Source organism: Limulus polyphemus, unplaced genomic scaffold (assembly GCF_000517525.1).
Source record: "Limulus polyphemus unplaced genomic scaffold, Limulus_polyphemus-2.1.2 Scaffold2763, whole genome shotgun sequence".
NCBI lineage: Eukaryota > Metazoa > Arthropoda > Merostomata > Xiphosura > Limulidae > Limulus > Limulus polyphemus.
This window is the reverse complement of record NW_013668373.1, coordinates 118,383-136,617: the sequence shown is the minus strand read 5'-3', so window position 1 is coordinate 136,617 and position 18,235 is coordinate 118,383. Positions and strand designations below refer to the sequence as shown.

At 34.0% G+C, this 18,235-nt stretch overlaps 1 protein-coding gene across 2 annotated transcripts in view; it reads right to left on the bottom strand.

Annotated features, from left to right (window-relative positions):
- LOC111087867 overlaps positions 1–18,235 on the bottom strand; it is a 51,420-nt gene that overhangs the window by 22,972 nt on the left and 10,213 nt on the right. For both annotated transcript variants that reach the window (XM_022396045.1, XM_022396044.1), the window contains exon 2: positions 9,478–9,556. In XM_022396045.1, coding sequence (XP_022251753.1) covers positions 9,478–9,550 — 73 coding nt within the window. In that variant the 5' untranslated portion in view covers positions 9,551–9,556. The remainder of the gene's footprint in view (positions 1–9,477; positions 9,557–18,235) is intronic.

Below are 18,235 nucleotides of genomic sequence, written 5' to 3'. Positions count from 1 at the left end.
ATAATATGTTCCCGACGAAGCTTGTTTGAGATCACAAGTGCAAATTTATCAACTTAATCTACAAGTACAAAGTTATCAACCTAATCTTTGTGGCAATTTGTTTTAAAATGGTGAGATTTAGTTACGACATGGGCTCAAATAAAGGAAATTGTATGATATTTTATATTCTGGTGTTTAAAATGATAATTCCATCCATTTGTCGAAATTTCCCTAAACCTTCACAATTATATTCTACAAATTTTAGAATCAATAAACGCGTTGGAACCTGTCTTCATGGGTAAACATTTGGATATTTGACGAATAGTTTATTAACTTACGAATATTCAATAGTATAAATTCATACACGTTTTCCAGAACTTGTTAATTTAAATATTCATAATATTTCTGTTCTCCTATCCTGGAAAGGACATAACATGTTGACATGTGATAAAGAAAAGACATGAAAGAAGTAAGTGGATAATCCTGTCTTGCTGAAATGGTAAAACTAATTAAACAATTAATACACTACAGTGTGAATGGTAAAGTGTTAGTAATGTTTTCATGGAGTTCAAAGGTCATTATGCTTTTAGACCTGAAATGTACTAAGCCTAAAAACAAAAATTTTTCCAACAGAAATATGGAAAACACATGAAGGTACGTACGTGCTGTAAAATAAATCTACTATATAAACCAAAGTGTGTGTGTCCATGAAAAAAATACACGGTCGTATGTCTATCATTTTATATCTGTTCCTTATACGTTTTCACATTTCTTGATGAATCAGCGCCAGACTTGATACAGTGATACAGAATAACACGTTGAAGGTCACGAGGGGGGGATCGAACCCCCTATCTAATTTCATATCTAATTTTAAAAAAACTACCAAATCAGCACAGCTTGACACAGTAATACAAGATGACATGAGGAAGGCCATGGGGGTGGGAGGTAGACCCACCACTTAATTTCATATTGACAGAATTCTTGAAAACAGTATATCTTTATTCTCAGTATTGGAATCTTTATGTATATTTATTGCACTTTTAATGTTTATTATGATAAAAAAAATAGAAGCACAGTTTCTTATCCTTTGTTACAAATTACTTTTTATTTAACCCATCCAACTGACGGATACTTCGGCTATCTACTGTATATAAATAATTGTCAAAATGTGTGTGTGTGTATCCGTTTTCATATTTCTTGATCAACCAGCACCAAACTTGACACAGTGATACAAGATGATATGAGGAAGATCATGAGGAGGGATTGGACCCCCATCTAATTTTATATTGATAGAATTCTTGACAGTATGTCTTTCTTTTCAATACTGGTACCTTTATGTATTTTATTGCACTTTTAATGCTTATTATCTTGTATCAAAAATAAACCTGCTGGGGGCTTTTTGGTCAATTGAAACGTGTCCTATGCTATGCTGCATTCTGTTATAAATATTTAGCTTATGCGAAACTTTTAAAGAGAAGGCTGTTTATAGAAATCATCTCTAGATTATTTGACAGCATTTTTAGTTTTAAGTAAATTCAAACTCAGTCTTCTCTTAAAATAAATTCATATTTTCAGTCATCTGCTGTAGTTTTTGGGGTTTCAAAATTGTATTCACATTTTATATATATACGCAATGGGTTTTCTGCGATATTCTCACTGTAGGACTCGAATTCTAAATTTTAGTGCTATAATCCTCCAAACTTACCGCTGAGCAGGGAATGGGTGGGTTAGATGTCATGCTTCTACAAGAAGACAGTAAGAAGTACATTATTTTATTTCCGCTTATCATAATTTTCTAATATGTTAAAACATAATGCTTTTGATATTAAAGTTGTTCACATATTAATATACACCAGTACCAAAATGATTTTGGAAAGGCCCTGCTGATGTAACAATTTTAAAAGTGAAGCGATAGAGAACTAAATATATTTTCTATTTCAGTTTCACGCTGCATGAAGCTAACACAATAACTAAATAATTATCAGGAGGGAAAGAGTTCGCAATGTAGAAACTAACGTAAATACTTCAGTTTTTGTTTTCCGATGCAGTCGCGTGTCATTACCATGGAAACAAGTGAACCAGAAGAGGGACGGTATGTTTAACCAGTATCTTAGTAGTAATTATATTGATACAAGTTTTATAAACAACTGAGTTTTATTTCAAGCACTAGAAATATAAAAAAGGCATGCAAGATCGTTATCTTCCAAGTTGTTCTATGAATTATATTAAAATCCCTCGAGATTCTGTTCCATGTATTCTAAATTTCCAATTTATATTTATCCTTTAGGTGTCATGAAGTGAGCTGAAAAGTAAAATGCTATGTCACAGACTTTTACTTGAATAACTTTTCGTAATCATGTGTATAAGTAGAATGTAATCAGCATTTGGTATATACAGGTGTACTGATTACCTTAGAGATAAAAATAGTAACCGCAATAGCTGGAGGAACGGTATAAAATGAATTTCTGACTTGATTCACTTGAAGAAAAGAATTAAAATCAAGGTAATATGAAGTGAAAAGTAATATTTATTTACCTATAACACAAGTAAAATCTTATGTGCACAAGTCATGCTGGATAGCTTTACTCTCAAACTCTCGAGAGATCTCACTGATAGGAATTCTGAATATTGGACTGATAAGAGTTAACCATTATAAAAAATCACAGTAAGGTCAACTCTCCCAGAGTGCATTGATTACCTACGCCACTTGGTCATCACAAAAGCAAAAAATAGGTATTTCAAAACTTACACATAGTAATGTGCTAGAGAACACAAATACAAGTTCAAAATAGTTCTCCAGTGATACCTCCCACGAGACAGTCTAAAACTACCAGAGTGGGGCATACATCTCGAACGTGTATAATTAGCACAAGCAGTAATGTCCAGATATAAAATAAACGATTTAACTGTATCTTACATGTTTTGTGATGTATTATTTTAAAGTTATAAAAAATATGTGTACATCTTTAGATCTGAATTATTTTACTACAATTTGTTGTCAGAATGATATTGTCTGTTGATTTTTAGTTACTTAACAAATGGGGAGGGCCTCAAACCCAAATAGTTTGAGAACCCCTGATCTTAATCATTTAGGCTTCTCCAAAACATGATTTAATTTTCTTTTTGGATGTTAAAAGTCTAGTGTTTTGCCAGTTAAAAACGTTTCTGTTTAGCTGAAAACGACGACTTTTCCTCATAACAAAGAACAAATTAGAAAGTAAATGTAATTGATATATGTGTGTAATACGAACGTCTAGGTCAGAGACCCCTAGGATTCAGGTATGACCGTCTATAATTTTAATCTACTGATCAGAGGGAGGGTAACCAACCAGCAGTAAACACCGGTATTGTACGGTTCTTTGAACTGAATAACAGGACTGACTCTCATTTTTATAACTCGCCTACATCTGAAAGTGCGCAGCGTGGTTAGCGGCATCACGTCCCGAGCCAAGGGATGGTCCTGCAATTCCAAACCAACACTAGGCAATGCCCAGCCCGACAAAGACCAATTCAAACTGCATCAGTTTTTTGTTAATTCATCAAAGTATAAACAAATTTTAACATAATCGTATTAAGCGTTAAACAAAACAAATAAAACAAAAAACTAGAGATCGGAATCTGGGTGACGAACTAGTGGATCATATACTGCAACTGCTTATAAAGGAAAATTTATCCAGAGGTTATCGAGAAGTTAATCATATTTTTAAAGAAAAAAAGTGCTATGTTGAAATATGATCATCGACTAAACCATAAAAATAAATTAGAAACGAGCGTTAGGTGGTCGCAGCGTGGATGAACTGTACTACAACACGTTTATTTATTTATTTATATAATTTGCCAGTCAGCCTCCAGAACGAGCTTTTCGACATTCCACGCAAGAACAGACTGACTGGTGTTGACAAATGCATCAGGGATACGAGAAGAAAAAGAAAATAAAAAGGAAGAGAAGAGCTTCGGTTGAGTAAATTACGAAAGATAAGAAAAGCATTTCGGGAGAAAAGTTCACAAAGATATCTCTGAACTAAACATAAAAACACGTCATATGATAACCATCCCGCTCTAGTAGAATTGTCTCTTACTGCACGTGGCCACTGTAATAGGCTGCTTATCATCCTCACCGTTCATCAAATGCACACCCACGGGACTAGTGTACATATATGTGCCAAACACATGCTGAGCTTCAAGGGCTACGCACTTTATCGATTTAAACTCTTCTATATACCGGAAAACAATTTGTAAACGTTCTTGTACTGTCAACGTGTTTAGACTCATGGTGGTTTGTATGTATGTGTGTGTGTGTCTGTGTGCATAATATGTAAAGCCTACACCTTAACATATTTCATATAGATTAATGTTACCATTAAAGGAATCCGGTGGACAATTTTCGATGTTTAGTAACTTGTTATTAATGCTTAGTTACCCTCTAAAGAGCATTTATGAAAGAAAGAAAAAAGAAATCAAACTGTAAAATCCATAGATAAAACTCAATTGTGTTATATGCTATTAGTTTGATGGTACAGAAGACATGTTTTTGCGTCAATCAAACAGATAAAACAAAACAACAACAACTGACATTAGTATCTTAAAAGTCGATGATATAAATCAACGTAACGCGGGGGGCGATGAAATAACCAATAACGACAAAGCCGACGATGAAAGACATTTTAGTATTGTACAGACAGTTTTGTTTAATAAATCATTTTGATAAATATATTATTAAAAAGATTGATTGTGAAACAAAAGTCATTTAGAAGATCATTAAAACCAGTGTTAAATCCATTCCGTTCCATCTGGTGTGTGTGTGTGAAGCTGGGGGGGGAATGAATTCAAATTCAACAAAATGGAAAATACTAGGGGATTTTTTGCACATGGGGAAATTCCCCCTTTACACCCCCTGAATTCAACGTTGATTAAAACAAAGAAGGTACTGCAATAACTTATTCGGAACCATCGATTAGTTGTAAACTGTCATTACAACACATATACGTCGCACAAAAATTCATGGTCAAATCTTTAAAAAATTATTATTACACGTGTGTGTTTGTTTCAGGTATACCCAGCGTTCTCCAAACTTTTGTCATGCACGCTCCCTTTAGTAATTGTGGTTTCATGCACGCTCCCTTTAGTAAATGTGGTTTCATGCACTTCCCTTTAGTAAATGTGGTTTCTTGCGCGCTCCCTTTAGTAAATGTGGTTTCTTGCACGCTCCCTTTAGTAAATGTGGTTTCTTGCACGCTCCCTTTAGTAAATGTGGTTTCTTGCACACTCCCTTTAGTAAATGTGGTTTATTGCACGCTCCCTTTAGTAAATGTGGTTTCATGCGCGCTCCCTTCTTCTTCTTTTTTTAATGAGTGAAAGAGTGAGTTAAGTAACGAGATATAACACGTGGATACACGTTAAAATGTTTTATGTGTTGTAGTAATTACTTATTTACTTATTATTTTATTAATAAAAATATATTAAAACGCTTAATTTTGTATTATTGCATTATTGACTCTACCCTAATCGTTCGCGCCCGCCAAGAGATTATTTTCACCCCCTGGGGAAACGCTGGTATACACAATAGGCTATTTGCGCTATGTCCACCACGAGGAGTCGAATTCGGACTTTACCGTTGTAAATCCGTAAACTTAAAGCTGACCCATCGGGTGACTATTATGACACAGACTTAAGTAAATCTTTGTGACAGAGAGATGACATTAACAATTTATTGTGACTCAAACGACTATGTGTAATAATTAATTGCAACAGACGTTAGTGTAATAATCTGTTGTGGCATAAACATTACTGTAGTAAATCATTGTGACACAATTGTCATTTCAAAATCGCCTGTGGCATAGACTAAGATGAAATAACTATGATACAGGGGTATTGAAGAAATGATTTCTCATGTCACAGACATTACATTAATGTAATATTTTAAAATCAGATATAAAATTATAATCAGTTAAAAGTAAACTATTAAAACTCACATGGAAGCTGCCATTATTTCTATTTTGGAGTGACTAAGGTATGTCTTGACCATATTCTCGCGCTAGTCACACATTATCATAGATATTCTTCGTATGGTGTTACCAAACTTTCCCGTGGAAGGTGTCTCTGGAGTGTTCGCTGCTTTCATATTAATGCGTTCTTTGGTGATATAGGTCATGTAGGATTCAGGAATACCTGGAGGCTTACGGATTCTGGTATATTTTGAGGCAGTGTTCTCCATATTTTAACTTATTGGATGACAGTTTGACGCGAGTGGCCAGTGTACTCTGGAAAAACTGACATATTGAATAAGTATAAAGTGGTTAGTTCTTTCAGGTTTATCGAGTTCTTCCTCTCATATAAAGCTTTTTCCATTTCCAGTGTGGTGTTGTTTGACGTTTCTGTACACTTGTTCTGCATTGAATTGTATATATAGATTTTACACTTTCTCTTACATTGTGTTTTGCTTCTTTTTTCTTCAACATTATCAGGCTGGAAACTCACGATAACTTATTATTACATTTTATTTCGCATCTCTATACCAATGGGAAATCAATGCACCTGAGTATAGAGCATACATAGCTCTACATTTAACAGGTAGATCTTTTAAAAATAACCAGGTCACCTAAATTTTTTAGTCTTTGGTCTAAAAACCACATCAGTATGTATATAAAAAAAGAGCATCATGACGTCTTTATTGTAATTATAATATATGTGACGTACAGCAATGACTTCAAAATAAAATATTATATTAGAAGCTAATGAAGTTAAGTGCATCGAATGAGAAACCGAAAGTAACTAAAACATTATTTTCTCAGTCACTAAATGAATAACAATACCAACTTCTATATTTTTAAGGATAGTTTCAGAAAATAATTCCCAAACTTTAGCTGTTATTATACGACACATTCCTAGTATGTTTGTTTATTTTTTTCAATGGAGTTATTTCCAAGGATATGTCAAGAAAAACAAACTATTATTAATGCAGGCCGTATCTAATGATGTTCTATATGAGAACTACAATGGTTTCATTGCTATAACAGGAAGAGCCAAGTTATGAAACGTCTTCACACGGGAACACTATATAGCTTAAACCAGTATTTTTTTCAGATTATTAATGCAATCCCAAGAGTATAGTGTTAAAAGACTGATGGTACACGAGTGGAATTTTCATAAGAGACTACGCAACCAGGGAACAAAAACTGTCCTTCAAAGGACTGGGGTCGGTCTGATAGCCTGTTTTTCTTACTAAGTGAGTGCGTAGTTCAGTGCCTACTTATGAATATGAGGCTCCACGGTTCGCGTCCCGTTGTCGCAGAATCGCATTCCGTGCTTTTAACTGTGAGAGCATTACAGGAGTGGCTTTCACATTCCACTCTTCGATTAGATTATCCTAGGTTTGAGGTCAGTTGTCTTTCCTCCATCGGTTCAAAATTAGGAATTACTAGTACAGAGAGCTCTCATGTAGCTTTGTAATTTATTAAATGAAATAAAAAATAAGTCTTTTGACATGTCCTTTAGAGAATTGGAGGCTTATTTGACCTCTAATAACTATGATCTTAGTGACTTTTCTATGATGTTTTATTTGAGAGGAGCAAAAGAGAGGCAAGAGCTAGTTGGGGCAGAAGGGGGTCAGGTGTTATTAAATACAAAAGAAATAGACTTTGTTTGCCTTTAAGAAATGTCTGTTTATCGTTTTGAATAATAAAAAAAACGAAATTACCTCAGGTTTTCTTTGCACAGCTTCGCAGTGGTCTGATGCAGTTTTAAACTACCATTAAACTTCCCCCTAGGTTTCATCTGATTGAAGATACTTATTTCGGTTCAAGTTATATTGTATCGCTATCACGCTCGTTCCCCTTAACACTTTCATGTCAATCGAAGTCACAATCATATCTCAGATGGGCGGCTGTTTGGGAGGTAGAGTTCTCCAATGGGTAGCCTGCCGCCACCTCACGCCACTGTATATACGTTTTGCGTGCACACAATTCTATGATAAAACGAGAAACTGGACGTTGCCTAAGTTCGATCCGCTTATGTTCGTAGTAAATCTGCAGTCATCTATTTATCTGTAGAGTTCGGACTTTAATACTCAAGGAATAAATATAAGTAACATAATGTGGCTGTGATTAAAAGATACAAAAGTATCAGAAGAAAATATTTTCTTTCTGACCTTTATGAATGTTTGGATTATTGAAAAATGTATACTAAATGATAATGTCTTGTTAGTCCTGGATTCTCACAACGTATGTGTATACTTCACCGTTTGCAACTTCTTTACACTGAATTATTTGCAACCCCTTTATAGTGCAATGTATGAAACCCGAGGTCCGAGAGTGGCCCAGTGGTTAGCCTGTCGAACTATGGACATACAGGTCTATTGTTGGAGTCCCGTCACTGCAAGAAACAGAATTAGTTAATGATAATCACGCTCCGTACTTTTGGGGCCGTGGGTATGTATGAAGGTGACGGTCAAATCCTATTATTTGATCACAAGAGTGGGTAGGTGGTGCTAAGTAGTGTCTCCCCTCTCTCAGTTCCAAGTTATGGACGGTAAGTGTAGATAGTCCATGAGGAGTTTTCCACGAATATCCGTAATATAAACAAATTTGAAATCTGAGTAATCTGGATTGACTGTAATCTGTGTAGCCAGAATTGTCAAAAACCTTTGAACAAAATATTGTTTTCAAACTACCTAGAACTCAAATTAAATTTGCAAATATTATATTATTCGCAACCTATCTACATTGAATTTCTTACAACATTGAGCATAACTTATTGATACAACTTTTATACTGAATCGTTTACAACACGATTATAGCTTAAATGTAGAATATTTTTTGTGATATATGTAGTTCGAGTTCTTTACAACCTTTAAAACGCATTGAATTGCTCAAAACTTGAGTATAAATTGTTAATATGTCTCCATATTGGATTCTTTACAAGTTAATAATACTTAATTATTAGTGTCCTGCCTGTAATTTATGTATTCTTTTAATTGTCTGTATAGATCATTTTTGCGAGCACCTCTTTTTCTAGATTTTTTACATTTCTAGCAGTATGAACTGCGTCAGTAAATAACAACTACAGAGTGTAGTAGTAGTTGCGTATGGTGTTTCTTTTGGAGGTGAGTATCCGGGAGTAGGACTTACGTCCTAGTCCGGACACCGGGTGAACATATTTTGGTGTGACGGGGATTCGAACCCGCGACCTGCAGATGAGTTTCATCCGTGAACCGTCACGGAAGACGACTTGACATTTTAGTAAGAATAAAGTAATTTCTGTTAGAACGAAGTAATGACACGTGTTTACAACTAAGTGCCACCAAACAGTTATCGACTTGCAGTGTGACGCTTACATTTTTATCCACACAAATATCGAATCTATAATAATATGCTGATTGATAGGTAATGAGCGTCTAGGCGATTCAAAGATGACGGTTAGTGATAATAATTTCTGGGTAACACATATTTCCTAATATATTTCATCTAACTAAACAGAAAGTCAAAACATACACTACCTTACCTAATAGATCTAAGAGCAAAAGTATCAGGATAACGTAACTATGACTTTGTTGACCTGGCATGGTGATGCCCATCCTAATCTGAAAAAAAAAGGAAATTAGATTTAAATTTACAAAAAAAACAACAACAACAAATGTTGGTAAAAGGTTTGTGTTCAATCAAGTCTTGAATAAAATATCTGCTAAGTACATTGTATATTTCACCGTTACTAGTAATACTTTGTGGTTTCAGTCACCAGGTGGGGTCACGAAATAAATGTTTTAATGGAGAGGTGATGATTTGGAGGTTAGTAAATTTGTTTAGTGAGCTATGCTAAACAACAACAAACAAAAAAAAACAAAAAACGATCGGAATTTGTAATACTAAAGCAAAATCGTTGTTATAACATAATGCCAATCAGCGTCCTTCAATTCGTTGTTCAGTAAATTACACATTTGATGGTCGGTCATGTAATCTAAAATGCAAATGATTGGTCACTCAACCTATGTTATATATATGTAACCATACGATACCACTACATTTGTCACTTTGAAATGAGTTCCAGAGTTTATAGTACTCTAAATTATTTATGATTCATGGATAGATCTAAAAAAAAAAGAAAGAAAAAAAGACTAAAATCTTAATTTGTAACTGGCCAACTACAGTAGTCTGTTGTGAATTGGATACAAGTGTCTCAAATTGTCGTTAGTAAAATGTTAAACAGCTTCCAAAGAGAAGTTGCTCGAACACTTGAGCAAGGTAGATCAATAGTTTTAACACAAGCAGACAACTACTTTCTGTCGATTTTGATTCCCCGCAACCTTAGTGTACCTGCTTCAAGACTGAATTATATGTTCGCAGCCACAACTAAACGCTATATCAGTGTACAGATAGTTAGAAACAAACTTCATGAAACTGGCTTGAATGAAGCACATTCTGTTCCCAGTAAGGTACAAAACCGCTGTTCATCTTTAATATTTTGAAGAATACAACCAATGGTACAAAGTAATATATTTTTTACACCATGCAATCAGGTAATAGGAATATATTGACTGGAAAGAACTTAGAACCAGATTTAACCCTCATTTTCACCTAGAACGTCACGTATATGGGGGTTGGGAGGTGGAAGGGTGTTGTGGGTAGGCATGTGTAATGGCAGATGTACACCTGCAACCTATTTTTTGCTATGCCATAAGCTGGTGCAGTTGGCCTTAATTAAGTCTATTGGTGATAAAATCCTGTATTAAACTGGTTGACACATTTCTAGAAGAAAAAAAGAGATTGATCAAAACGCATGGTCTACACACTCGTCAGACTTTATTCCCATCGATCACTCCTACTATTAATTATCTATCCAAATGCTATTCCTGTTAAAATCTTGACTTCAACTGGCTATCTTTATCAGCTGTTGACTTTTATCAAACCTCTACAGCAGTGAACCTAGGCATTCACATGCAAATTAAGTTTGGGCAGGCGCATTACTAGTTTTATATATACATAAATATAATTTATTATTCAAAAGATTCAGAGGTTAACCCCATTACATCAAATATGTTATACAAGTGTATAATCTACACTGATTTTTGTTCTTAAAATTCTGAATATCATAAAAATGATGTTATTGAACAAAAATATTTATTTGAGGTTCTTGATTTAAGCTTACTTGAAATGATAAAAGTTCCCTTAAACCCATCACCAAACTGAGGGCATGTCTGTAACATACAATAAACATAGCAAGACATTAAAAACAAAACTTTTGTTTCTCATCTATTTTGGTATGGTTCATAGTTTTTATTTCCGAATTATTATCACAAATTCTGAATTTAATATCCAGAAGAATTATAAATAAAACGGTTCTCAGGTTAAAGAACATGCTTGGTTTTCTATACACGACTAGAGTTGAATTCTCTTATAAGTTTGTATTTTTATTGCATTTTTCAGAATGTCTATGGATTAATCTTTTTAACAAAAGATTTTAAAAATATTGCTATAACATTGAATAATTTTGCATTATTCCAAAAGAATGTTCTTACTTGTCCAGTTCACCATAGTCTTTCTACTCTTCCCTATTCAACTTTCAAATTCCCCCCAAACCCGACCGCTACCAATGTTTCACACTCTAGTTCCTCTGCTGCCCAATCTTCCCATCTAACAACTTCTCCACCTTCTCACAGAAGCAGCAATCATTTTATAATTAAGAAAATATAAATAAAAAATTAAGAAATCCACAAGTTGGTTAAACAATTTTCAAAGTACTTCCTTTTCTTATAAAATAACTTTCATTGAATGATACTTTTTGTTGATTATCACAAAACCAAAATGGAAAACAAAAAAAGGTTCTTGTAATAGAACATGGGTTCTTAAGATATAATTGTAAAAATGTTCGAAGCATCTTGATGGGTTCTGACTTGAATTTCTAACAAGAAACTTATGCCGATTCAGTCTGAGTCTTAATTTTTCTGTTTGGTTAACGTAACATATTATACATTATAATATATATATTCACGGATTTTAGAACTGTAAGAGAAAGATCTTTTAATTGTAAATGTAACAGTTCCAACTGCATTTCTAATGAATATACGTAGCACGTCTGACTGATTTTTAGCTTTTGGATCATGTAAGTTAGCGCGAAATATACGATTTTCTTTTGGATAATTTCAACTTATTAAAAACATATACATTTCTTCCTGATGAAGAAAGGTCCATCTTTCGAAAACGTCGGGTTATAGAGTTAGTATTTTTGTCTTTAATTTAATCTTCGTGTTTTTTTTAACATCACGAGTGAATATCCACGTGAGGATCATGGATCCAATTCAGGTATGTATACCTTTTATTTCGTAACGTAGGTATTTTACGTAACTATACTCACTTGATATATCTTAATGAATACCCGGAAAATCCAACAGTGATACTAGAATAAGTAATGCCATAGCTAAGACCATACTCATTCCTGAATGTATCCGAGTTTTGATAATTTATTTTGGCACTAATTACCTGGAACAGACAGACAAGTCTGCTGAAAACTGTTCTTCAGGACTCGAAAACACAAAAGCCCATATTTTTAGCCTCAGACCACATAATAAGCTTGCTATCTCTAGTGTAGTCCTTAGACATCTTTCATCTGATGTTTTCAATATGTAAAGTACACTCATCACACAACTCAATAATAAAATTCGGCATTTTAACGAACTCGCTCAAAACTTTTGGAAAATCAACCCCCAGTTTGCCTTCATTAACCACACAAACTTAACATAATTCACTAATTTTTTTAGTCTGTGATGGACTTACCCTCAACTTCTCTGTACCTCTACCTTGACTTCAAAGTACTATATTTCTCGCTGTGTTTAACATTTCTTATTAACAGTTCTTCTAGTCTTCCCCATTCAAATTTCACATTCCCCCAAACCCGACCGCTACCAATGTTTCACACTCTAGTTCCTCTGCTGCTCAATCTTCCCACCTAACAACTTCTCACAGAAGCAGCAATCATCCGAGTACTTCTTCTGATTCTGCTAACGAATCCAGTTCAAATCACACTTTCCCATCAATATCGAGTTCCACAACTAATAACATTCATTTGTCTTATGCCCCTGTTTTCCGTTGTTTCCTCTTCACAACCGTTTTAACTTCCACTTTTTTATCTTTGAAACTACCACAAACCAATGTCACTGTAACAACTGCATGTTCTACACTACAATCTTCATCAGTTAAGCTTGTTTCTGCTTTTCTTTCATAACTTCTTTCATCAAAACACCTTGGTCTATTTTCCACTGGTGTCAGCTATCTTAATGATCTTCAACATAAATCTTATGTTTTATCACACTCTCTATCACATTCTGAAGAAGATAACAACTTTACTTTTCTTTCCCCAGGACTCCCTCTTTCTTTATTTGGCCATTCTAGCGTCATTCTCACCCCCACTGTCTCACAACACTAACCTAAACCATACTGTATATATATATGTATGTATATATTACAGGCTACTGGTATGGTCTGAAAAATATATGTTTCGTAAAAAACAAACAAACTTAAATTAGAAAAGAAAAAAGGAGTACACGCGTTTTTATTTACCTTGGAATATTTACCATAAAACAGTGTTTTTGGTATTTTCGGAAGAACATGAAAGTAAACCAAAGAGGTAACAGTTTCATCAAGAAAAATGTCGGGGAATATTTTTTTTCGAGTAACTACGTCGTAAATAACGATTATAAACATAGTAACAAATCATAAAGGATAAAAAATAGATCAATCTTAACATAAGAAACCTGATTATCCAAGAGTTTTCTGGGTCTAGTATTATGATTATGAACATATACATTATTATTGAATTTGTCTTAAATGTCGTCTCCTCCATATTTTTAAGAAAAAGAAACATTAGCCTTCATTAGCGTTCCGTATATGTCTCATTTTAAATTATGTTTATTGAATTAAACACCTAGGTAAGAGGCTGGAAAAAATCAAACATTATTATTTTTTTTCTACATCTTAAATAAATCTAATATATTCTAAACACATAGCGGTTATTCTTGAAATGGAAATGTCAAAATCTATATGATAACTATTCTATCGATTATCAGGTTGTTATATTTAAACGCACATTTATCATAAAATAAGAAACTATAATAGGAGAACTTTCGAAAGGCAGGTCTTCTTTCTTTCTGAATTTCTTAGTGGTTCAGCAGTAAATATGAGGGCTTAAAACGCTAAAGTCAGGCTTCGATCACCACAGTGGTCACAGCACAAACAATCCATTTGTACAGCTTTGTGCTTAACAACAAACAAACACAAACCTTCTTCATGAACGAGGCAATTTATTATTATTTCGGATTTTGTGATTCATCTAATTTTTAATTCAGCACAATTTTTGTGTGTCATATACAGATATTGATTATAGTTCAAACCTTATGAAAATCAACTGAGAGAGAAGTGAAATTTCAATCTCCAAATTAGCGATAAAACGGTTATTTTAATTAAATAGATGTGCAATTTGAGTAATTTTCTGAGAGGAAAATTGCATACCCAGCTCTGGCCTTGGTGAAAGCCCGACAGATCCGTTGGAAGCACAAGTAAAAGTGAACTCTCAGGCCATAATGGGCTTTATTTTTGAAGTTCTTCTAATACACTATAAATGTCTTACCTTAAAAGTTTTGCAGGTTATTTTAAGGAGACTGTACTCTTCCTTCCTTTTTCTCTTGAAAACGCGGAAAACACCCACAAGTTGGCTAAAAATGAGCAAAATCTCTGCAAGGATTTTCAGTAGTGTTCATTCTTCAAAAAATTGTTGTAAGATAGAGGAAATGGATCGGAAGCGAGGAGATGTAGCAGTCGAGTCGAAAAACTTGTCAGAAATAATCAAGCAGTTGCATCACTTCTTGTTCAAAGCAGCCCATTTCACAGTAGAGATGTGATCAAGATTTCTACTTTCTGAAGTTGGTACTTTTAATGCATGAAATTTAATAATAATCTTGAATTATGCTTCTACGAAAACTATATTCTACATTAAGAAGTAAGAAATATCGTAAAGAATATATTTTCAATATGAAATACCTCTAATTCAGGCTTGAGTGCTTATTCTAATCCTAGTATAAACTGAAAGTTAAATGGTGCGAATCAGAAAAGAGCAGAAAACTTAAACAGTAGCAATATTTTTATTCTCCGCATTGTAGCTGGATATTTTATTACTGTATATTTTGGTTATTATGGGAAACAAGCAAAAATGCTGAAAATTTTATTTACGATGTTTGACTTGTAGAATTTTGTTAAACTCAACTATTTACAATAGCTACTGCAGTAACGAAATAGAATTTATTCTATAAAATATTTTAATTTTTCAATATATGTGAAAGTCTAATGTGAATGTGATTTGCTTTTGGACTACTAAGTTAGTATGCCAAGTTTTGGTCTGTATCGGTCAACTCGTTTAGGAGGAGATGCGTCCACAGACAGATAGAAAAATTTTCTTAATATTAGATAGTTACCACACTGGTATGACTTATATGTATAGCGCATATGTGAAGGACGGCTGTACTCCAGTTTTTATACTCAGCCTTGCCTCGTTTCGCTCGCCAAAGCTGGATAACCGTAAAAGTTGCAAACTATTAGCCAATTAAACTAGAAATTAAGGTATAACAGTGTAGTAGAAGATTCTTTACAATAATAACACTCGTTTAACGAAATGGGTAATCCAGCGATCAAAATACTATCATTCTTTTGACAAAGGATTAAGAAAAGTTCTAAAATTGTGTAAAAAACTTCCACTTCTGACAATGAACGGCTAAAACTAACCACTGTTAAACCGTTACCCATAAGGGCTAAAAATGGGTACACCTTTGATAACTTTGTCACAGAAATACCAGGAATAGCTTTATATGGATTTCATGCCCATCAATTTAAAAGACATAATAGTAACCTGACCAACGATGAAACTGCTGCCTTGAATAATCTAAAATGTTTAAATAATGTAGTGCTCTCAAATCCAGACATAGGAAATGGTGTTGTCATTCTCAACAAACAAGACTATCTTGATAAAGCCTATGACATCTTAAATGACTCCGCAAGTTTAAAGTTTTAGATAAAGATCCCACCCAACAGAAAGAAAATAAATTTCAAAGACTCTTGTTAAAACTAAAGAAAGAGAATGCTATTTGTGATCAAGTATACAACCAGAATAAACCTGTTGGATCGCACAGTGGCATTATGTATGGTATGCCTAAACTACGTAAATCTGATGTACCGATCAGACCCATTGTATTTAACATAGGAACACACAGTTATAAACTAGCTGTTTTTTTTTAAGGAAATTGTTACTTCCGTTAACTAAAAGTAACTTTCTCTAGTTTCATCAAGTCCTTAGAATTTGATTCATTTGTATACATAGCAATTTTTGATATTAAGTCATTATACCCTAACATTCCGCTTGATGAAGTAATCAAATTAAGTAATGATTTAGTATTTCCTGATAACACTAAAGTCAAATGGCTTAACTAAAAATCATTATACGAAGCTACTACCACAGAATCTCATTTTGTATTTAATAATAAGACATATGATCAAATTGATGGTGTAGCCATAGGGTCACCACTTGCTCCCATACCAGCTAATTTGTTCTTGTCTCATCAAGAAACCAATTGATTACAGTCATGTCCGTCCGAATTTAAACCTCTAATTTACAAGAGATACGTTGACGACACTTGTATTGTATTCAGAAAGCAAAAACATGTCAAAAGTTTCAAGATTATTTAAATTCAAAGCACAGGAATATCGAGTTCACGGTTGAAGAGCAAAAATAATCTATGCCGCCGTTTTTAGATCCAGAGGTCATCAAGCGGAACAACAGGTTCGAACCTAAGCACTACCACAAACCAACATTTTCTGGCCTGTGCTGTCATTTCAACACATTTATACGTGAATGTTACAAATCTAATTTAATAAATATTTTAGTTCACAGAGCATATAAACTTACAAGCTCTTGCAGTTATTTTCACGATGAACTTATCAATATTAAATATATATATATATATTTGATTAAAAATGCCTTCCCTCTAGCACTCATGAACAAAAGTATTTTCGAATATATCAATAAGGCTTACAACCCCAAAATTCCTGACTTCAACGTTCCTAAGTGTCCCTTCACCCTGGTGTTACCTTTTACTGGTTCGCACTGCATCAAACTAAAAAGTAAAATCAAAACCATTCTGTAATCAACTTATCCCAAGGTCAGCCTAAGAGTAATCTTCAAACCGAACAAAAGCTTTCTGTAATTAACTTATCTCAAGGTCAGCCTAAGTGTAATCTTCAAACCGAACAAAAGCATTCTGTAATCAACTTATCCCAAGGTCAGCCTAAGAGTAATCTTCAAACCGAACAAGAGCATTCTGTAATCAACTTATCCCAAGGTCAGCCTAAGAGTAATCTTCAAACCGAACAAAAGCATTCTGTAATTAACTTATCCCAAGGTCAGCCTAAGTGTAATATTCAACCCGAATAAACAAATACGCAATTTTTTCCTGTTTAAAGTCAAAATGCCTCCTTCAAAAAATCGCTGGTAGTATACAAATATTTGTATTCTTGCTGCAGGCAAGTCTATATTGGATCAACGACTCGAACCTTAGCTACCAGAATCAAGGAGCATGCGCATAACAGCCCTTTCAATAACTGTGGAATTTACAACCATCTAAGAAAAGACTGTAAAAAAAAAAACGGACAGTGAACACTTCAGAATAATAGACTCGTCGAAAGGTGAATGGACACTAAGAAGAAAAAAGGAAGTACTCCCAATTTGTAACCTACAACCTAAGCTGAACAGTCAATTAGCTACGTCACTGCATCTCAGACTACATCGTGCCTGAGATGGGCAAAAAGGGGAAAAAACTTTATCCAACAAACAAGTGTTAATATCTACTGAAATAGAATAAAACCAAAAGATCAAAAAAGTTCTAAAATAAGGTAAAAAACTTTACTACTCACGATGAATGGCCAATTCAAAATATTAGAAAAGGTTCCATATTTTAACCGTCATTGTTCATGACTGAAAATGGTTTGTTTGTTTGTAGTTAAGCACAAAGCTACGCAAGGGCTATCTGTGCTCTGCCAATCATGGGTATCGAAACCCGGTTTCTAACATTGTAAGTCCGTAGACATACCGCTGTGCAAGGGATGGGCGACTGAAAATGGGCACGGCAGCAGCCTCAATTTGAAACACCACGAAGGAAAAGCTAAATACATTAAACAATCCTAACTATTGTTTGTTTGTTTTGGAATTTCGCGCAAAGCTACACGAG